Source organism: Ursus americanus, chromosome 3, assembly GCF_024610735.1.
Source record: "Ursus americanus isolate L20-20 chromosome 3, mUrsAme1.1.p, whole genome shotgun sequence".
NCBI lineage: Eukaryota > Metazoa > Chordata > Mammalia > Carnivora > Ursidae > Ursus > Ursus americanus.
In genome coordinates, this window is record NC_142129.1 from 12,306,761 (window position 1) to 12,329,602 (window position 22,842).

Consider the following 22,842-nt stretch of genomic DNA (forward strand, 5'->3'; position numbering starts at 1 on the left):
TCCCCATATTTTTCTCAATAAACATGTAATAGATTTTACAGAGCAGAAATATTGTCTGGTTTTAGTGAAATGCCAGGGTGTTTACTTCACAAAACTTAGTAGGGGCCCTTACCACCTTTCAAAAGTCTCTTCACCCACATTCACGCCTGAGAAGGAAGCCAGCTGAGAATGAGTGCAGCACAGGGCAGGCTGGGACTACTGACGGGCTCCACCCTCATCCTCCCACATCTGTTCAGAGTCTCACATTTGTCACTGGGTGTCACAAGCCAAACATAGTTACAATGAGAGGGGAGAGTAATATATTTCAGTAGAGAGAGCCATATTAGACTGTGGACACCTGCTGTTCCAGATGCCCCCAGCATGCTCTGAGTTCAGGAGCAGCGTGCCCAGGACAGCCCTGAATTCTGTGAGCCAGAGACATATTGAAGGTTTATTCCTTCCTCGTATTCAGGATTCATTCCTCATTGCTGCACAGGTGAAAAATGTCATCATCATCACAACCAGGACTTATTCAGCTTTTTCGATGTGTCACACCATTTCATGCTTTCGAGAAATAGTCAATCCTCACAACTATCTTATAAAATAGGTACTAATATTCTTCCCTACACGACGCTTAAGAGGTCAACTGTTTTTCTCAGGGTAAGACAGCTAGTAAGTCTTGCAGCCAGGAATCAAAGCCTAGAAGCTGGAATCCAGAGTCCATGCTCTTCACCACTATATAGGCTTCACAAGAATATTGGGACATTGGGAAAGAAAGGCATCCCCAAAAGCCTGGAAAATATGGAGATAGTAAAGTCACAGGTATTTCATTTAATAAGCATTTACATAGCATTTCCTATTTGGCATTAGAACTCACTGTCCTAAGCACTTGATAATTAGAAAATCTGAACAGATCGGTGAGGAGGAGAGATTGACTCAGTAATCAAAAGCCTCCCAACAAAGAAAATCCCAGGGCCAGATAACCTCACTGGCAATTTCTACAGAACATTTAAGGAAGAATTAATACCTATTCCTCTCAGACTCTTCCAAAAAGCTGAAGAGGAAGGAACACTTCCAAACTCATTGTACAAAGCCAACCTGAGCCAGATACTAAAGCCAGAGAAGGAAGGACACTACAAGAGAACTGTACACCAATATCCCCGATTGACCCACTATTTGTCGCATATTTCTGTGGGGGTAGGCAGTCAAGAAGTTCTTATGAAAGGTTAACTTATAAACACGAGTGTAGCCCACTGAAGAGTAATCAGTGTCAAAGACAAAAACTGAACAAGTATGAAGACTGATTTTATTCAGACTATTTCAGTAAGAGCTCCCCAGATCCAAAGACCAGAGTGTCTCAGCAGGATGGTTTTGCCTTAACACTTCTATGAGGAGAAATACACAAGTTACAGGTGGGGGGATTTGCAGTTGAAAAAAAATTTGTTTTGCAGTCAGGGGACTTCTCAGTCAGCTGAACAAAAAGTGTTTTCTTCGTGTTTAGCCAGTTTCAGGGGAAAAAAGAATTCTAAGCTTAGCTAATCATTCATGAGACAAAGGATGGGGAGTTGGGAGGGTCTGTTCTGGCCACCTCAGCAGGTGCAAGTAAGAGGGAAAAGGTCTGTGTTGGGTCTTGTCACAGGTAAACAGGGGAGTCATCTTGAGTTTTATGGGAGCCATGAGAAAGAGTGGACAACGTCTCTAGTAACTTCTGTGTGGAAGGTAGTTTTTTGTGGCCATTTCCCTGAACACAACATTCTCAGGATTTTTAACAGTCACTGTTTTCTGGGAGCACAGTGCTCAGATAAAGTTCAACATGTCAGAGGAAATCCAGAGATTCAGTTCTGAGCCCTGACATTGCCAATAACTTCCATGGGGATCACAGCTTCCTCATCAGGAAAACAGGGGGCAGGGGATGATTTATGAAATTTATTTCATATCTCAATGTTTGGTGAGTCTCTGAGAATCACAGAGGGACCCTTTAGAAGAAGGAGGATGGCAAGGGAAAGCAGAGAGAGGGGGGACACAGTCACAAAGGGAGGGGACAACGAAGAAAGGCCATGTCACAGATAGGCGAGGGAAAATGTCAGCAGATACATCAGGACTCCTGAGATATTTGGGATCAGGAAAGGGCAACCCCCTGCCTTAAGTGCCATCATTCAGGAGTTAATGAGTATCTACATGGTCCTCACGTTCAAGGCACTTTCCCATGTCTATGGCCTTAGATGCTACTTTGCCCATCTTTTCTCCTTAGATCAGTTGTCCCAGCTGGGGATGATTTTGAACCCAAGGGAACATTTAGCAATGTCTGGAGATATTTTGGTTGTCACAACTGGGAGGAGGGGCTAGTGGTACTTGTAACTAAGGCCAGGGATGCTGATAAATATCCTACAGAGTGCGGGGCGGTTCCCACAACACAGAATTACCCGGCCTCAAATGTCAATTCTGCCTTCTAGTTATCATCTTTTTATCAGCAAACCTTCAAGTGTTAAGAGTAAGAATCTACTTCAGGAGGGATGATTTGCTAAAGCAGAAGTAAATCCTGGTGGGCCATTCAGATGTGTGGGAGTGGAATCTGGTTATACGGAGCTAGAGGTTAGTTCTTCCTGAGATTCACTTGTTCTGGATGTTTCTGCCATGCCTCATTAATTATGACAACTGCTGCTCCATGAACACATTTCGTAGATTTTTCTAAGAATTCTCTCTGCTCCCTGTGGTCATCCTTTGATTCGGTAGAGTTCAGATTGTTCTCCTTAGTTATGTTTATGGCATCACAGTGGAGGCCATGACCCCTCAAATGAGGCTGCTTGAGATTGAACCCTGTGTTGACCACTGAAGACTATAAAACTTTGAGCAAGACATGTAATGTCTCTAAGCTTCACCCTCCCCATCTATGAAATGGTAAAGATGAGAACAATACTTAGAAAGCAGTTGGTAAGGACTGAATGAGTTGATGTATATAAATCCCATCCACAGTGCCTGACACAGAGGAAGCACTCCCTAAATTTCAATTGTATTATCATTGGCCGAGATGTCTGCATTGTCTTGGTGTCCAAATGTGGTGAACTTACTGGGGAAGTGTTGTACAGCAGTTAAGCACACAGACTCTGAAGCCAGATTTCCTGGGTTGGAATCTGACCCCACTGTGTACTTGCTATGTGATTTTGGTCAAGTCTCCTGCAGTTTGCATGCTTCAGTTTTCCCATATGTACAGTGGGGATAGTAATAGGTACCTTCTAGGATTGTAAAGAGAATTATTAATTAATATATGCAATGTTTTTGTATACTTAGAACATATACTACATTCTAGTAAATGTGATTCTTTCACTCTTCCATTTAGATCGATCATAGCTTCAATTCAGAACAAAGTTTCTTTTCTCAAGGAAACAAGTTATCCCTATTAATAAGGAAAAGTTAACATGGATATCCAAGGCCAGAGATACCACAGAAAAATTTTACAATTGTGAGAGAGCCAATGTTAATTAAACATCACGGGGGTAGTGTTCAAGATGGTCCTCAAGATGAAAGTTCACAGGTGAGACAACTAAGTACCTAAGTTTTTTGTGTGGAAAATAGGACACCCGTAGCCCTCTTCCACGACTTTACTCCAACTTACTTTTCTATTATGGGAAACAAATAGCACCAGGTGAGTTTATTACTTCCATTCCCATAACCTTCTGGAAAAGTAGACAAAAGCTAATGTTTAAATCTGATGCTGAATTCTATTTGGCACAGAAATGAATTCTAAATTTGGATTAGTGAGTTTCCAGTAAAATCACTTTTCGGGCACCCATGGCCATGGGTGTCAATGTCAAACCCGGAGGTATAAATAGCTGTGGATGAGAGACGTTCATGGAACTCCCCAGTCCAAATCCAGGGAGCAACCATGAAGACCTTCATCTTCCTTGCCCTGCTGGGAGCTGCTGGTGAGCTTATAATAATAAATGGATCTGTGGGTGTCCATGATGTATTTGTTTTCACTTTATACTCTGAAAGACAACAATGAATGCTGAATAGAATCTCTGTACTCAAGGTGCTTAAAATTTGGAAACGACAGTGTCTATAGTAGTCCCTCTTTTCTGTGGCAGCCTCATCCACTGCCAGTAGATGCCTGAAGCCACAGATAGTACTGAACCCATATATACTATTTCCCCCCACATATACATACCCATGATAAAGTTTAATTTACAAATAAGGCACAGTAAGGGATTATCAATATAACTAATAATGACATAGAACAACAAAATCCTAACAATGTAGTGTAATAAAAGTTATGTGACTATGCTCTTCTGTCTCTCTCTCTCTCAAAATATGTTATTTTACTGAACTCACCTTTCTTGTGATGATGTGAGATGAGAAAACGCTTACCTGATGAGATGAAGTGGGGTGAATGACATAGGCATTTCGACGTAGTGTTAGGCTAGTAATGACCTTTGGAGGATATATCAGAAAATGGATAGTCTGCTTCCTGACTCTGGTTAACCTAGGTAAACAAAACCACAATGGGGGGGGGGAACTACAGTCCTACAAATGTCTATACACAATTAAATCTCACTTGTTGGGAAAGATGGTAGTGAGCAAGTGTAGTTAGTGCAGAAAGTATTAAGAGGCAGAAAGTGCCCTGCGCTTCAAGGTAAAATCTATGGAGAAAGAGAGAAAAGGAAAGGGTAGTGAACATTAATGACCTCTATAAGCATTTGGAATTAATCATTGGCAGTGAAAATTGGGACTAGTGACTAGTTTGGGCTCATTGAAGACTCTAAGAGGGTCAGAGCCCACATCTCCTCTACTCGGATGGGCATCTCCATAAGGATCTTCAAAAGTGAAGGTACTTCATTTCCGTGTATAAAAGCTATGGGCTGATTTTACAACATCTTTGCTAATGAAGTCTCTCTGATGTAATGTAATGTATCATTTAATCATCAAAAGAAAGAAAAATGTCTATTTGTGTTTTTTATACTACCAAATTTTATACAGACCTTACTATTAAACTTTCCCGAATTGGACGGGTATGAATTCAATACATTAATCTCTACATCTGGAAATGTCTTTCTCAAAATTACTTGAAAATAATTGAATAGGGTACATATAATATAATCATAGACTTTGGGAGCCATCGAAAATCTTAATAAATCAGTGGGCAGACTTCAGAATGCTGAATAAATTTTAAAATGTTGGAAAGAAAATTGAGATAAGGGAAAGATTGGATAAGGAAAGCGTATAATGTTCTATGAAATTATGTCATGAAAATTTAAGGCCAGATCAAAATAGAAATTGGGGGAACAAGAGTACAAAACTCCCGGGGCGCCTGGGTGGCACAGCGGTTAAGCGTCTGCCTTCAGCTCAGGGCGTGATCCCTGCGTTCCGGCATCGAGCCCCAAATCAGGCTCCTCCGCTATGAGCCTGCTTCTTCCTCTCCCACTCCTCCTGCCTGTGTTCCCTCTCTCGCTGGCTGTCTCTATCCTGTCAAATAAATAAATAAATAAATCTTAAAAAAAAAAATAAGAGTACAAAACTCCCAATTCCTTCTAGGCTAGAACATTCTTAGGTGGCTTCCAATAGCTTCCTTTGCGTTACGTCATGAGGATATCTTTCCTAGTCCAACTACTGTAATTAAACAAAAGTATGATTACTGCAAAGCTTTATTGAACACCTGTTTGCATAACTGCTGAGCAACGTTTTGTGTAAAAAATATTCTTTAGGGAAGCCTGGGTGGCTAAGTCGCTAAGCATCTGCCTTTGGCTCAGGTCATGATCCCAGCGTTCTGGGATAGAGCCCCACATTGGGCTCCCTGCTCAGTGGGAAGCCTGCTTCTCCCTCTCCCACTCCCCCTGCTTGTGTTCCCTCTCTCGCTGCCTCTCTCTGTGTCAAATAAATAAATAATATCTTTAAAAAAATATTTTTTTAACCCTTAGATAGTACTGTTGAGGGAATTTATTACATAAAGAGTCTCTGATCAAGGTGTGTGTTTGTGTGTGTGTGTGTGTGTGCATAGGTGGGGTGCATATGTTAAAAACAGTATATTTATCAAGTTTAAAGCATAAATTAAAAAATTAGATACTTATAATAGTATAAGTAGGGTATGTGTTAAAGGTATGGGCTAATAAAATTTTGGAAAAGTCATGTAAAAATTACATCATTTCCTGATTATGTGAGACAAGAAAACATTATCTTCTCTTTTCTAGTTCATCTGCAAAAACAGCAGTAAGTAGAAATTCCAAAATGAATCTGATCTGTTTAACTGATTGTTTCCAACTTTTCCCTGTCAGTTGCTTTCCCCATTGATGATGATGACAAGATCATTGGGGGTTACACCTGTCAGAAGAATTCTGTACCCTACCAGGTGTTTCTGAATTTGGGTGACCGCTTCTGTGGCGGCTCCCTCATCAATTCCCAGTGGGTGGTATCTGCGGCTCACTGCTACAAGTCGTAAGTGACCAATCCTCACATCCCTGTTCTCTCAGATCAACCCATGGCCCAGCCCTGCCAAAGCACAATCAGGGTACACTGCACAGTTATGCTTGAGGGGCGAGCATTCAGATTCTAGGAGCCTCATCATTCCCCCCGGGCACTGAATGATGCACTGAGGGGATTTTACATGGAAAGGTAATCATGATAGCTCAACCAGGAAAAAAATGGCATATGAAGGTAATAACCCACACGAAGCTTCCAGAACAACATTAAAAATAACACAATTCATTCTGCCCCCTTAAAATTCTGTCATGTCTCTGATTCCTGCCACGACTCCCTACAGTCATGGGTAATCCCAACCAGGGGGAGTAGCAGGTGCTGAGCAGTCACCACCAATTCCTGTGTCACCTCCCACCCTTTTATTGGCATCACTTAGTCATGGGAACTAAACGTATCTAACTTTCTAGCAAGATGGTGGGCTTGAGTCTGTAGGGGTAGGGCACCCCCCTAGAGTTACTCTCACCTGCGCCAGGTCTGGTAGGGCTGCCTTAAGTGCACAATTACCTGCATGTGGAGATGCTTGCAGGGGATGCTGTTCGTGCTGATGCTCATGACTGGGGCGAACTGGGAAAGGGGAAAAGTGCAAGTTGGTCCTGAAGGAACTTTATATCCTTTACCAGCCGAATCCAGGTTCATCTGGGAGAACACAACATCGCAGTCCCTGAGGGTGGCGAGCAATTCATCAATCCGGCCAAGGTCATCCTGCACCCCAAATACAACCCACAATTTTTTGATAATGACATCATGCTGATTAAACTGAGCTCACCCGCCACCCTCAACTCTCGAGTGACTGCTATCTCTCTGCCAACATCCTGTGCGGCTGCTGGTACCCAGTGCCTCATCTCTGGCTGGGGGAATACCCAGAGCACCGGGGGTAAGTGTCACCTGAACAAAAGCACCAAGGCTGGAAATCCTAGAAGTGAAAGACATGTTGAGGGTCGGTTAGTCCAAATTGTCACTCAAGGCAAGGTTCCCAGAGGATAGTTTGTGAGTATCCGGAATCTCAGGAAGATTCCTTTGCTGGAAAACTCAACAAAAATGAGCTATGCTAATGGTAGCAGATATTCAGTTGAAGTGTGATTAGTGATTTGCAAAGAAGTAGAAACTGAGGAGGTAGACAGAACAGAGGGATTTGGTGCTGCCTAAAGTAGAGAGCTGCTTGGGAAATAGTGTCTAGATTTACCTGTAGTCACTGATACTAAGTCAGAGAGAACAACTTGTTGATTAAAACTGTTGGGAAGACTTTGCAGATAACGGTTGTTCTTCCAAAATAGAAGTTACTGGCAATCTGAGAGAGTAGGGAAGGATGGGGGGAAGATCCGGAAAAAAACTCCAGGAATCCTGTGGGTAATGTTCTTCCATTTTTACTCTTGCACCCATCAGAGCAGTTTCCTGATGTCCTGCAGTGTCTTCAAGCCCCCATCCTCTCTGACAGCAGTTGCCGCAGTGCCTACCCTGGCAGGATCACCAGCAACATGATCTGTCTGGGCTACCTGCAGGGTGGAAAGGACTCTTGCCAGGTCAGTTTCCTTGTACTCCTTCCAGCCGAGCTTCATGCACTTCCACCATAGTTCCCTTTCTCAAAATACGGATTGGAAAGCTGTCTCTGGGGTGGATTATAAGGGACCATGGATATATTTGGGATCAGTGATAAATTTTCTTTTTGAGACATTAATAGCCAGGGCCAAGAGTAAAAAGATACACAGGAGATGTTGTGCAAACAGGACAGTCAGGCGCCCTGCTGAGCAGGTATATTGTAGAAGGAAGCTTCTGAAATCAGCAGGGCTAGCTGGGCGGCATTGCACTCACAGTCCTCATCCCTTCTTGGCCTTGCATGGCTTCAACTAAGACCAGAGCAGGAGCTCTGAGGAGGGACGAAAAGGAGAGATATTCAGTCAGAGATTGAGAATTGGATTTCCAGGGCAAAGGGAAGGTAATGCCTGGAGAATCAGCAACCTAGGAAAATGGACCCAGGGTAATGGAGAAACAACACTGAGCCTTTCTCGCATCTTGGCATAGTTGGGAGTTCTTACTGTCTCTTCCTTGTTGCGCAGGGTGACTCTGGTGGGCCTGTGGTCTGCAACGGAGAGCTTCAGGGCATTGTCTCCTGGGGTATTGGCTGTGCTCAAAAAGGGAAGCCTGGTGTCTACACCAAGGTCTGCAACTACGTGAGCTGGATTCAGGAGACCATCGCTGCCAACTAGGCATGTAAGCACGTGCACCTCCATGCACCAACCTACTAGTCACGTTCACCTTCCACGCATATCTGACAACAGTATCTAAATAAAAACATTTTGTTCCACATCACATGTGTCCAAGAACTGTCCTTACTTAGTATTTATGAACTTTCTCTTCAAACAGGCTGTGGAGTAAGAGGGTGGACATAGAATTGAACAATTACACGAGGATAGAATTGGAGAGATTATGTTGTGATTCATTCAGCCTGATCAAAATGAATTTCCCGACCACCCACTATCTGTAAGGCTCTGTGTGGGGCATTGAGGATATAAGCAGGGATAAGCTTAGAGGTCAATGTTACCGTCACATTTTTGAACAGATGATGACACCAAGGTGCAGAATGTGAAAATCAACTGCCCAAAGTCTTTCCCCAAACTCATAGCGAGGGGGAGACCAAGCTCTAGTTGTCCTGAATCCCGAGGCATTGCCAGGGCTGTGACACCATGGTCTCCTTCTGTGCTCTAACCTATCTGAAACTCTGTGAGGCTAGATGAGGGAAACCACCAGGTGAAGAAATTTTTACAAATCTCCAATTTCCTGCATTCTCCAAGGTTTTACTGACCTGTATGTTCCAGTTCTCTAAGATCTTTCTGGTTTTCCCACTGGGGTTGTATTGCTGTAGCAGCCTCGATGTCCACAGGCAATCTGTACCCCTCTTCCACCAGAGTCCCCCAGCCCAAATTATTAAATATTAAATATTAAATCTCAGCCCAAATCACATGGTGTTTTAAACTATAGGAAAAAGGAAGTGCAAATGCAAGTACCTTTGCAGAAAATAGATCTATTACACCGAGTTCATAGAAGACTGGGCTACAGAGTTGGTTTCGAGTACAGGTCCCAGCACATGATTCCTGGGCATATCTGGTATGGATGCAGGAAAAAGACATCATGGGTTCTGAGTGTGGCAACATTGGAGCAGGTGGAGGAGATTTGAGGGGGAAATATTCCCATCCTCAGTAATAAGGTGAAGGAGGGATATTGTCTTAGTCAGTTTAGATTGCTATAACAAAAATCCCATAGACTAGGTGGCTTAAACCACAAACTAATTTCTCATGGTTCTGGAGGCTGGAAAGTCCAAGATCAAGTTGCCATTGAAATAGTGGGGGCCCACTTCCTGGCTTGTAGATAGTGGCCTTCTCACTGTGTCCCCACATGGCAGAGAGAGGGCTCTAGTCTCTTCTTATAAGGACACTAATCCCATCATGGGGACTCCACCTTTATGACCTTATCTAGACCTTGCAAAGGCCCTACCTCCTAATACCATCCCACCTAGGATTCGGGTTTGAGCACATACACTTGCTGGGGGGACACAAACATGCAGTCCAAAGTGGGTATCTTAGAAGAGGAAAGTATGGGAAGGTACACCCCCATTACCAAATGTCTATTTCTTTGTAACTCTGGATGGCACATTCATAGGGAGCAATCCTGAGCCCTTGATATCGCCTTGTCAATGTCACCAGGATGGAGCCCAATTTCCTTTTCCTTGCATTCAAGGCTCTTAAATATTTGGTCGTAACTAAGCTGTGCTGACTTACTGCCTTAGTTCTCATTGAGTTGCGTTCATGCTTGCATAGAGCCTAAGTTAATTTCATATATAACTCTTCTTTGTTAAAACGGGTAGCTTTAGTTCTACGTTGGCTAAACGTCTCAGGCTTTTCTACAGAGACAAATGAGCTTAATGATTCTCCTGTTTCCTCTGAATGCTTTCTATTCCACCCCAGCACCACCACTGATATCCCCCTACCCACCTCAGCACAGTTTGAGGGCAGATTCAGAGACCTCAGAGACCTGGCAGGCTATCTGACATAGATGAAAGATGAGCGATCAGTGCAGGCCCAATGAAAAGTATTAAAGAAACAAACAAATCCTATATCTTGATACCATTCAATAGTTCCTTTTAGCCTCTCTTGTCACTTTCTGCCTCTTGACGTTTTAAAATCTGACTCTTTGTAATTTGTAATTTATATTAAAATGTAAAATCTGTATGCCCTTTGACCCAGCAACTTCACTTCCAGAACTCTACCCTATTACAACATGCATATAAAAACAGAAACAAGGTATCAATGGGAGTGTAGCATTTAGAAGTCATTCGGTTGCAAGGAATAGAATATCCAATTCATATGGAAGCTTAGAAATGCGGAGGGTTTCAAGGACGTTTTGACACAGCAATGCAAAAATGTCAAGGATCCAACTTATTCCTGCCTCTTCCCCGTGCATTACTGTCATTACTCTCATTAGGGTCAGTTTATTCTAGGAATAAAACCTTGTGATCGAAATGGCCCTCGGGGCCCTACTCTCCCTTGTCTGTATCCAGGGAGAGAGATAAAGTTGCTCCCCACAGATCTAGACAGCTTCTTTCCCAGATGCCCCTGGCAGACATCATATTGTGTGTCTTTAACTGAATTTGGTCACTTGCACACCCTGAGCCAATAATCTAAGGGGATTATGCTAAATTACAATGAAGTGACATGGCATAGCGGCAGAGCAAGGGCTGGGCTTTTCATTCTGCAAGAAATTTGGCCTACATGGTACATGTTTGGTTAACTGAGTACTTATCAGGATAGTCACCAAGAGAAGGACGAGTAGATCGAAAGGAGGCAGCCACAATCTCCACTAGAGTAGTCTAGACTGCTTACCGATATAGTGTGTACGAAATCCTGAAAATCCAGAAACAACTCAAATATCCATTTAACAGAGGATTGTTTAAATAAACCTGGCCTGTCCCTCAGTGGAGACAATGTAACTAGTCTATTCATTTATTCAAGCACTTACTCAACGAACACTTACTGAAGACCTACAGTGTGCCGACCCTGTTTTATGCACTGAAGATACAGCAGAAGAAAACAGGCGAAACCCTACCTCCAGGGCATATATATTCTCCCTGGTAGACAGGAAACAAACAGAGACTATAGACTGTACTGCTGACCCACGCAAACGCTGCAGGAAAAGCAAACTGCATAAAGGAGTGGGTGACTGGAAAGCACAGACCTGCTTCTAAAGTCCAGTGGACCTTTGAACAACATGAAGGTCGGGGCACCAACACCCTGCAGAGTCAAAAACCCTCGGATAATCTGTGACTCCCCCAGAACTTAAGTACGAATAGCGCACTGTAGGCCAGAGGCCTTACTGGTCACGCAAACAGCTGATTCACACATACTTGGTACATGTGCTCCATTCTCTATTCTTACAACCAAGTAAAGGAGAGATAAAATGGTATTAAGAAAACCATAAGGAAAAAAAATACATTTGCAGTTCTGTACTGTAAGAAGTCCACAAATAATGCGCCCATGCAGTTTAAACTCATGTTGTTCAAGGATCAACCGTGGAATCAGAGAAACACATAAAAAGACCTATGAAAACAGGGCCCAGGTGGCTCAGGTGGTTAACTGGGCGACATTACTTCGGCTTAGGTCACGCTCTCAGCGTCTTGGGATGGAGCCCCTCATGGGGTTTAGCAGGGAGTCTGTTTGAGGATTCTCTCTCCCACCATCTCCTTCTGCCCCTTTCCCTCTCATGTTCTCTCTCTCTCTCTCACTCTTATATAAATAAATCTTTTTTTAAAAAGACCTATGAAAACATACTACAATTAAAAATAAAAAGCCACTTTGTAGAGTCAGAAGAGATATCCGCACTAACATGTATTTACTACACATAAATACCTAATTCATAATTCAGAAGATCCAGGAAGCCATGGTATCTTTGGAGCAAGAATAAGGACATATATAAAGAGGTAACAATCTGAGATTACGAACAACTGCCTAGAGAAAAAAGTGTTTTTTTCTTGTTATGGCTAATCATAGGAACAGATGAGTTCACATACTTACCACTTGCTCCTGAAAACTCTGGGATGACTCTCAGCTGTCCGCCTCGTGGTTATGACCTTTCATACCCTGTAAAATAAAGCGATATCTGCCCATAGAAGCTTAGCTCCTTGTGTCAATATTTTTTGATACATAGGATAGATAACCCTTTGTTAAATATTTTTTTCTCATATAGGGGGCATTCAAGAAGTTCTCATGAAAGACTAACTTATAAACAGGAGTGTAGTGCATTGAAGAGTAATCAGTGTCAAGGACAAAAACTGAACAAGTAAGAAGATTGATTTTATTCAGACCATTGCAGTAAGAGCTCCCCAGATCCAAAGATCAGAGTGTCTCAGCAGGATGGTTTTGCCTTAACACTTCTATGAGGAGAAATAATCATGTTACAGGTGGGAGATTTGCAGTTGAGAAAAACAATTGTGTTGCAGTCAGGGGACTTCTCAGGTGAACAAAAAGTGTTTTCTCTGTGTTTAGCCAGTTTCAGGGGAAAAAGGAATTCTAAGCTTTGCTAATCATTCATGAGACAAAGAACAGGGAGTTGGGGGGCACCTGGGTGGCTCAGTCATTAAGTGTCTGCCTTCGGCTCAGGGAGTGATCCCAGAATCCTGGGATGGAGCCCCGCATCAGGTTCCTCCGCTGGGAGCCCATTTCTTCCTCCCCCACTCGCCCTGCTTGTGTTCCCTCTGTCGCTGTCTCTCTCTCTGTCAAATAACTAAATACAATCTTAAAAAAAAAAAAAAAAAAAAAAAAAAGACCAGGGAGTTGGGAGGGTCTGTTCCGGCCACCTCAGCAAGGTGCAAGTACAAGGGGAAAGGTCTGTGTTGGGTCTTGTCACAGGTAAACAAGAGAGTCGTCCTGAGTTCTATGGGAGCCGTGAGAATGGTGGACAAAATCTCTAGTAACTTCTGTGTGGAAGGTAGTTCTTTGTGGCCATTTCCCTGAACACAAAATTCCGAGGATTTCTAACAGTCACTGTTTTCTGGGAGCACAGGGCTCAGATAAAGTTCAACATGTCAGAGATTCAGTTCTGAGTCCTGACTTTGCCAACAACTTCCATGAGGATCACAGCACCCTCATCAGGAAAATGGGGGACAGGGGATGATTTATGCAATTCATTTCATATCTGAATATTTGGTGAGTCTCTGAGAATCACAGAGGGACCCTTTAGAAGAAGGGAGATGGCAAGTGAGGGCAGAGAGAGGGGGGACACAGTCACAAAGGGAGGAGGGGATAACAAAGAAAGGCCATGTCACAGAGAGGGGAGGAGAAATGTCAGCAGATACATCAGGACTCCTGAGATATATGGGATTAGAGAAGAGGCATCAGGGGCTTGAATTGGTCTGCTGCTTCCTTTTCCACCCTGCATGAGAGACAGCGCCAAGCTGGGCCTTGTATAATTGGGTTTTGAGCGGCACTAGTCTCAAGACTGCTGTAAGACCTTGCTTCTCTCTCTAAGCCCCAATTAACGCTTCGGTCCAGCTGTCCTGGCCGAGGACACTTGGACTAAAGACTGGGACGCCTCACGGCTTGATTCAACTAGTGTGCTTCTAGCAAGATCGCTGCCTGCCATGAAGCCCTGTCTCATCTTTACTCTTCTGAGCACAGCTGGTGAGCAGCTGGCCTTGGTCTCCTGGAGAGGGATAGGGTGGTGCAGAGGAGGGTGGGGAGGGTCAGAAGGGGGTGCAGGCAGCCACAACTGAAGACACAGGAAGGGGTGAGCATTTCCTTCAATTAACTGTTGAAGGAAACAAAAGAACCCCTCCCCCTGCTGACTTATCCCATCGGGGTGCTCTCACAGTCCCTTTGAGGCCTGCGGGCATGCTGGGCTACATCACAGTAGTGCCCCCCTCTCTCCTGAGACTCTAGATTGATTCTCTAGACTGTCGCTTTTCCCGGCCAGCCATGCTTCCCTCTGTCTGAGCAGGTGGGCCCAGAGGAGTGGGCAGGGAAGGCAGGTGGGCTGGGTGCACTAGAAGCCCTATGGCCCTGCCTCAAGCCTTTCCATCCTTCTGATTGCCAAAGTTAGGTGGTATGTAATTATGACTTCCATGTTTAGTTGGCAAAAGTTAATTAAAAATAATGTTTTGCAAAATAAACGATGGCTTGAAAGGAATAATTCATTTCCCCCCCATCTTTGTAATATACCACATGGCCAAACAGGGTTTCTGATCCTCCCATGTGTTAGTTTCACAGAATTTTAATATATTTCCATCTCAAGCAAAGACATGTGTCAATGTCCCTAACACGTATAGCTTTGGTGACATGTATGATACCCTCTGATTTTTAAAAAGATGTTTAAAATAATTTGTAGTCCCTGGTATTATCTTGAAAACCCTTAGCTTGGAAAAAACTACCCTAGCCAACTCTTGCCTCTCACCTTGTTTGATTCTCTTTCCACCTGTGACCCCATCAATTCTTTAGGAGTTGCTCTGGCCAGAGATTCTAAAGATGACCTGAATCTACCAGAAGATTTTACTATTCCTTACATGGTCTATCTGCAGTCCAGGTCAGAACCCTGTGTGGGGTCTCTAATTCATCCTGAGTGGGTACTGACGGCTGCCCACTGCCCCTTACCGTAAGTATTGCTTTGCTCCTGGGAGCAGGGAGGGATCTGTTTAAACTTAAGAAGCTCTGGTGGGGTATCCCAGCAAGTCATAATGACATCCTAGGGGAACTAGAAGACCAGGGAAGAGAAAGGATCTCCTTCCCAATAGGAAAAATAATACCCATTTGGGCGGATTAAGAGGAGATGGATAGGAAGGTGTCAGGAGACCCTCTCATGGAGAATAAATAACATTCATTCATTCAACATATTATTGGGCATTTACTATGTGCTAGGAACTGTTTAATGCACTGAGCAGAGATCAAGGGAACAAGATAGAAATAAATTTTCTCTCCTGAAGCTTACATTCCAGTATAGGACGTAAGCCAAAACAAATAAACACCCAAAAATAAAACACCAGAAGAGTGGCAAGCTGTAACATATAGGAATGAAACCAGAGATCTGCTTTAGTTAGGGTGGTCATGTCAGGCCTCTTTGAAGAGAGAAGACCAACAGGAAGACGAGGAGGCGGCTGAATGCACAAAGCCTGGGGAACATTCCAGGCAGAGGGGACAGGGTACATAGAGTCCCGGAAGTAGTGAAGGTATTTGGCCAACTCGAAGACCAGTGTGGCCTGCAGTGAGTAGGGGAATGGCCACAGGGTGAGGGGAAGAATCAGGCAGAAGCCACAGGATACAGGTAGCAGGAGAAGGACAAGGGGGCACCGCACAAAATCCTGCTCTCCCTCATAAACCTTCATCCCTGCTGTAACTGCATGAGAACGTGCTGTGTGACTGGGACCTATTCAGAGTTTCAGGAGTCTACAGGAAGGAGCAGACCAATTCAAGCTCATTTCAAACTCAGAGCTCTCAGCCACCTGGTCATTCAAGACCATTTATTCGAACACAGATGTACGTCCTGCTCGACACAGGATAAGACATACAGAGGAAAGATAATTCATCCCCCCCAAGAATGGGAATTGGAAAACTCGATGTTCTTTTCTTAGCCAGATCTAGTGCATGAATTGTTTTTGGCAGGAATTGGCACTCGTATCTGTGGCATGACTGGACTCCTGGTGATGGAGTGGGTGTGTTTGAATGTGTCCAGGAAATATAATGGAAAATCATAATGGGAATCCTGATAGACTAAGAGCCTTGGGGACCAATGACAAAGAAGGCAGGGCAGTGTAGATATAGTGACATGGGCTTGAGAGAGACTCGGAGGGACCTAAGAATATCCAGAAGTGAAGGGTATGATACACTCGCTCAAGGGCTGTTTGAGAGAATGTGGTGTAGACACATCTCTATTACCCGCCTATTCAGATTTTCCAATTCTTAGTAACAGTAATAAAACTAGACTGTGCAGATACATGCCAGATTTTATATATACACCAACTCTAGACCCTAATACAACCATAAACTAGTACTAGTACAATTTGACAAACCAGAGCAGGTCACTTCAGTTCCCAGGTATGAGAAAGTGAAAATGATTTGGGAAGGTCACTTCTGACATTTGTGGCCGTTCTGACGTTCTGTGACCTGCTCTTTCCCACCTCCCTGCCCTCTTTCTTCCAAAGTGTTAAAATCCGACTGGGAGTATATCAACCCAGCATCAGAAATAAGAAAGAGCAGATACGGAATTACTCATTGATTATCCCCGCCCCTGAGTTCAAGGCACAGTCTCTGGAGAATGACCTGATGCTGATAAAACTGTCCAAGGCTGCTGTACTCGACTCCCACGTGGGGACCATCGCCATATCTATGGAGCCCTTAACATTTAATGATTCCTGCTTTATCCCAACCTGGACTTGGAATGAATACAAAAACCGTAAGTGTTTGACTCTGTGATCGTCCTGAGGAGGTTTTGGAGCTGGGGAAAAATGTGGAGGGATGTACTTGAAGGGAATGGCTGCCATGAGGTAATGATCTTGACCCTACAGTGATTATTGCCAGGGCCTTATCCTACCAAGATTGGAAGCCAAGCGACATCATCCAGAGACTGATACAGGGCAGCCAATCTGACACCAATGAGTGGACCAGGCAGGAACCGTCCTATCTCTAGAACATTCAAGACCAAAGTCCAGGGAACTGAATTGAGATAATGGTGGAGGAACCAGGAGCCCTCACTCTAAAAACAGTATCAAGGCATCCTGTGGGAGGCTGGCTTACTGTCTCATTGACAGCTGCTGAAAGTCCCCCAAGCAATTCATCCAACAGCAGTGGGAAAAACAAAACAGAACATATGGTGAGGTGACAGAGGACACTTCCAGCCTCCTGCCACAGACAGCCCAACGTATGTTGGTGGTGATTCACTCAAGTGGACCCTGAGAGATGAGGGTAGCTGAGGGAGCTCTTTCACCCACAGAGTGCAACTCTTACACCTACCTACTGCTTCACCCAAAAGCTCCCCCTCAGAGGCAGATACCAGGGCCTGCACCGGGGGGGTGTTTATGACATACTGTTGGTGTCTCTCTGGCCTGACCCACCTCTGTGAAAAATGGCCACCGACCCTGTTGCATGCACACACGCCTCCAGCCTCTGAGCTCTATCGGCAGGGGCAGAGAGGGTCTGGTCTCTGCAGGAGCATGTTTTACCAAGGCCACGTTAGGAAGACATTGCTTTCTTACACATTTGTTGGCCATTGGTGGGTCTTTACTTCCTGTGGCTGCTAATAACCCATCATACTCTCTTTAGGGATTGTCAAAGGATGATGGGGCCATCACTCAATATCTGAAATGAAATGATAAAGCTAAATTGATTAATGATTATAGTAAGGAAGAGCAAAGCTGAGCAGACACCCATCTTACTGAGCAGAGCAGAGTACTGGGCCTAGATGGAGTTTGGGGGAAGCTTTTGGTACAGTGACTGGAGGACTTTCAGAAGCTTAAGGGGGTTGACATCTGTAGGGGCATGGTTGTTGTTCATTGCTTGGCACTTTGAGGCATGTTTATTGCATGGGGTCTGATTGGCTGACTTTAAAAAGTGATATTGATTGTCTTGATGAAACTGTGTTCACTGAGGCAATTGTCATGACATTAATCAGGTTTAAAGCCCTGCAGAACAATGGCCACAGAACAATCCATCTGTCCTGTAAAAACAAATAAAAAGGGGAAGTTTTATATTCTCAGGATTTGGCAACTTCATTTTTAATCCACAAGCAACATTTCTGGGAATCTAAGTGAATATATTTTCTGAACAAATTGAAGCTTATGATTTTTATCCTTGACTTGCAAGTCTTATTCAAAGTAATTGCAAAAGTAATTTATTACATACTGTTTGAAAACAAAATAAAATCATACAAAGGTTTTACCACATAGGTTCTGCATGTCAGAATCATAGTGACAAACTAATTCTGTAAGCTCTTTGGTGCAAGGGTTTGAATATTTATTAGGAATTCATTATTTCAAATGCTTGGCTACTTTCTACACATTCCAATTCAACTCCCATAAAAACTTAAAAACTTAAAACTGAACCTAACTCCCCTCTCTCTTTTCCGAGTTGACACTTTCTGTTTTAGGCCATTAGGTTGGCTACACTATCAGAAAAAGCCTGCTCCGTAAGTAACACTTGGGTTAGTTTGAACAATCTCTAATCAGTTTTTTGTTTCCTTCCTCCTTGTCACTCCCCACCAGAGATTAGAATTATATAATCCCTTAGTTAGAATCCTTGCATCCTGAGGTTAACGGTAGAGTAACCATTGCAATGAGGGAGCTGAGGATTCTGACTTCTTTGGAGGAGATCTACATGTATACTTACACATACACATACACACACTTATAAATAATCCATGTATAAACAATCTATCTCATTGAAAAAGCATCAAAAATAGTTTTCTCCCTTTATGATTAAATGTGAAGAAGTTGAAGTAGATACCAAGTATAAAGATTTCTTAGGGACGATGGCTTTGTGTCTGTTTTCATGGTCATTTATAATCTTCTGGTGGGTTTTCAAAGATTTCTAAATTAGGCAGAGGAGATGGAGAATGACAGATCTGATGGCTGGTGTAAGGAGAACGTCACGCTCTGAGTCCGCTGCTCTGACGTAGATACTGAGCGAGAAACCCTAAGAAGGATGGAGTGTGTTTACAGAGTAGGGAGCCATCACAAGACTGTGTGACAAGCAGAGGAACCGTGGACTTCATTTGGTTTTTTTTTTTCCCCACAGTTAGTGACCCTGACATCCTGACTTGGATAAGCCGGCCTTCTCAACCCTTCGATGAGTGCAGGAATATGGTAGGACAGAGAACGGCAGTACACATCATGTGTGTGGGACAACCTTTAAACATCATCTCTAAAGTCAAGGTATCTTTCCTTTCTTCAGATAGAAAGATAGCAAGGGGTCCCTGAAGAGGAGAGGTGATTGTGGAAAATCAAATGGTGCTCATCCAAAAGGCCTGGAGTCCCTTTCTTCTCCCCCCAGGTCTTTGGGTCGGTCATTAATTCCCCTTCCCTCATTTTACAGTTCTGGGTAGAACTGTTTGTCCTTTCTCTTCCTGCTTGCACTCAGGTTGGGCTCAAGCTTGAACTGAGAGAGGTGAGATCTAGGTGGATGTGAAGAAAGGGTTGTTACCTTTCAAGAAAAATGAGTCTAGCCCTCTAGATGCCTCTGAGACCGTAATATGCCATATCTTGGGATTTGTTATTTTTCCACGAGGGCAAAGCAACATTGATCTCCTGTTCCCTCTCTCTGGCAGGAAGTCTCAGCTGCTCCAGCCATCTGTGATGGGAGGCTGCATGGAATCTTGTCGTGGGACAAAGGAAGCGTCACTCTGGGAAGTGAAGGGTTCTTCACAGAAGTTCATCCCTATGCAAAATGGATCATGAAAACTATTAGTACGCACTGAGGCGCTCTGTTCCTCTGCCCCCCGGGGCAACAGCTTCATGATTTCTATACTGAATTCACAACTGTCTTGATCTTTCTTGTTCTTGGACAGAATCCAAATAGAAAACATCCAGTAAAAAAAAAAATGACACTTTGAACTTATGCTGTGACCCCTGATCTCTTTATACGTTAACTGCAAGCGTGATGGACAACGTAACAAAGTGCCCGCCATGGGTTCATTCCTTTCAAAAAGTATGGAGCTATCAGCTGCTTAGCAGACACTGCATATGCTCGGGATCCATGAGAGAACATGACCTATGCTTGGCCATCGAGCAGCCGATCACAACACCTTATGACTCTTGTTAAAATGGAGGTGAGAAATAAGCTTCAGGACAGCAGAGAAAAAAAAAAAACATTCCAGGTGTCACAGCCAGGGGACATTTCACCAGCGAGGCAGACAAATTAGGGGAGAATATTATAAATCTGAGGGAACAGTGAAGTAAGTCGGAAAAGACAAAAATGTGGCACGTTCTGGAAAATGTATCTAAATAAATAATCCTGGAGGGTAGAAAGTAAATTGTCTGTAGAGGAAGAGACCAGATATGATAAAGGATGATTATTTATAGGTGAGCAAGGGTTAGATTGTGAAGGCCTGACCTGTTGGGTGAAGGAATTTCGATTTTTATCCTGTTGGAATCAGAGGGGGTGTCATTAAAACCTCTGCAATAGAAAGTCATCGAACTCCTGAACTGGGAAATACTAAAGAACCAGAGCCTGCAGAGTTCACATGTATTGACTGTGAGTAGAAAGAGGAAGAGAAGTGTCTGGAATAACGCCCAGGTTTCTGACTTGGGCATCTGTGTAGATGGTGGGTCACAAACATAATATGCAGAGAGCCAAAGTTTTCTTGGGTTAAGGCTCAGAGCACAGTAATGAGTAGGAGCGATGGGTGTGTTATATTTGAGATCCTTGAAGGACACGAAGGTGGTCATGTCTAGCAGACAGCTGGAGGCGAAGATCTCGATCTTAGATAATGTCTGGGCAATAACAAGAGGGGAGTTGTGTATTTACGGTTGGTAGTTGCAGACTTCAGCAGAGCTCCGTGCTATAGTGGCAGGAGCTCTGAGCAAGGCTCAGGCCTTCTCTCACACTGGCATAGAATGCAGAGACGTAGAGCATCCTAGACCCACTGACCAAGACACCTGAAATTACGGAATTGAGAGGATTCCAAGTCACCTAAAAGTATGGGCCCAGAGTGAGAGGCCGTGGAGTCACAAATAGGGGAGAGGCAGTGGGATATGAGGTCATCTACTAAAAAGGGTAAAGGGCTCAGAGAGGGTCAGTGAATGAGACAGAATAGTGACACAGAACGAAAAGACTCTACAAAGTGAAGAGGTTTGGCATTCCTTCCCACGAGGGAGGTGGTGAATCCACGCATCTGTAGAGATTGCCGGGGAGGAGAGGAGGGTTGGCTCTGGGGCACTAATATACTCTGCTTTTCCTCCTCCACTAAAGGAAAAAAAAAAAAAGAAAAAGCTGGCTTATGACTAAGCCCATAGCTTATCCGGACACATAAACAAAGATAATCAAATTCTCAACTTTGGATACTAAGGCCATTTAATTCGAGATGCTTCCCTTTCTTCTACTTCTTGGCCATCCAAAGCACAAGCCCTCTGTTTGCCTGTCTTCTCCAACAGTCGCACTCCTAGTTTCTCCCTGCTCCCTGTGTCTGATTCACTGCCCAATGCCTCTTGCCCCCTTTACTGAACCACATTTATATTATCCCAGAGTTTTTAATAAAATGCTCATCTGTTCATTTCTAAATTATGTCTTCAACTCGTACTGGCAATGCTGCATTTCCCAAGTCACTCTCTGTACAATTCTCCATAACGACCACCTCAAGCATTCTCCTGTCTCCTCCGGCATTCGGTGCTTCATCTGCAGTGAATGATGTCCAGCTGGGAGGTTGAAACCATCAGCGATAACTTCAGCTTCCCACCTCCTGCTCTGCAAACTTACTTAGTGCTTTTCTTCCTCATTCTTTTCCGTCCTTCCTGGAAGTGAGACCCTATTATCTCCAGCTCCTACCTCCACCTGTGACGTGGATCACTTCTCTTCTGACTTCTTCATGGACCACTCTATTGAGCATCTCTGCTGCTTTATATTTTTCCATTTCCCCTACCTATTGACTTCTTCCTATAACCATTTAAACAAGATAGAGCCTATTCCATCTAAAATATGGAGCCCAAGGATGTGCTCCCTTGATCTGCTCTTGTTATATGACACCGGTTGCCTCCTGGGTCTTTGTAGGCAGTGCCTACTTGACAACTCCTGAACGGTCTGCTCTGTAGGATTCTTCTTGTTCTGTCTTCACTGTCTTTCATACGTGCTCTTCTCTTTTGAGTCCTCATTCATCTTTCCAGAGACTTTTCCCCCATCTCTTCATTTGGCTAACTTCTTCTCATGCTTTGAGCTTTGAACATATCTTCCTCAAGGAGGTCTTCTTCTGACCCTCAGGCTAGTGTCCCTGCTTTGTGTGTTTCTACCTCCCTTTTCTTCCCCCATTGTGATGTTCATCATGGCAAGTCTTCTTACACCCATCTCCTCTGTTAGTCTTTATCATCTCATCTCCCTTACCACTAAATCATCACTATCTAGTAAAGTACTGGAACACGGTATGCATTTGCATTGGTTTTCTATTGTTGCATAAAAACCTTGCCTCAAATTGAACAGCTTAAAACAACACATATTATCTCACAGTTTCTATGAATCAGGAGTCCAACCATGGCTTAGCTGAGTCCTCTGTTCAGGGTCTAACAAGGCTTTGAGGTAAGAATTTGCTTCTAAGCTTATTCAGGGTGTTGGCAGAATTCATTTCCTTCTGGTTGCACGATGCTGGATGCTCGGGTTTTGCAGGCTGTCCCCTGAAAGCTGCCCTCAGGTCCTTGAGGCTATCCTTAGTGCAGAGAGGTCA

At 43.8% G+C, this 22,842-nt stretch overlaps 2 protein-coding genes across 2 annotated transcripts; both read left to right on the top strand.

Annotated features, from left to right (window-relative positions):
* The first annotated feature begins 3,794 nt into the window (after positions 1–3,794).
* On the top strand, positions 3,795–8,751 carry LOC123789549 (serine protease 1-like). The gene is made up of 5 exons (XM_045793629.2): positions 3,795–3,902; positions 6,246–6,405; positions 7,068–7,321; positions 7,831–7,967; positions 8,502–8,751. Exons 1-5 carry the CDS (start codon positions 3,863–3,865, stop codon positions 8,649–8,651), a joined length of 741 nt encoding a protein of 246 aa, XP_045649585.1. The 5' UTR covers positions 3,795–3,862; the 3' UTR covers positions 8,652–8,751.
* A 5,323-nt stretch (positions 8,752–14,074) lies between these two features.
* LOC148110336 (putative inactive serine protease 58) lies at positions 14,075–19,890 on the top strand. Its single transcript, XM_087860625.1, has 5 exons — positions 14,075–14,114; positions 14,928–15,081; positions 16,625–16,875; positions 19,212–19,348; positions 19,741–19,890. The coding sequence occupies exons 1-5, from the start codon at positions 14,075–14,077 to the stop codon at positions 19,888–19,890; spliced, it is 732 nt and encodes a 243-aa protein (XP_087716751.1).
* Positions 19,891–22,842: the final 2,952 nt, after the last annotated feature.

Coding starts and splice junctions, on each gene's coding strand:
- LOC123789549 (XM_045793629.2), top strand. CDS start 3,863: ATGAAGACCTTCATCTTCCTTGCCCTGCTGGGAGCTGCTG. Junction 7,322..7,830: donor GAATACCCAGAGCACCGGGG/GTAAGTGTCACC, acceptor TGCACCCATCAG/AGCAGTTTCCTGATGTCCTG. Junction 7,968..8,501: donor GTGGAAAGGACTCTTGCCAG/GTCAGTTTCCTT, acceptor CTTGTTGCGCAG/GGTGACTCTGGTGGGCCTGT.
- LOC148110336 (XM_087860625.1), top strand. CDS start 14,075: ATGAAGCCCTGTCTCATCTTTACTCTTCTGAGCACAGCTG. Junction 15,082..16,624: donor GCTGCCCACTGCCCCTTACC/GTAAGTATTGCT, acceptor TTTCTTCCAAAG/TGTTAAAATCCGACTGGGAG. Junction 16,876..19,211: donor TTGGAATGAATACAAAAACC/GTAAGTGTTTGA, acceptor TTTTCCCCACAG/TTAGTGACCCTGACATCCTG.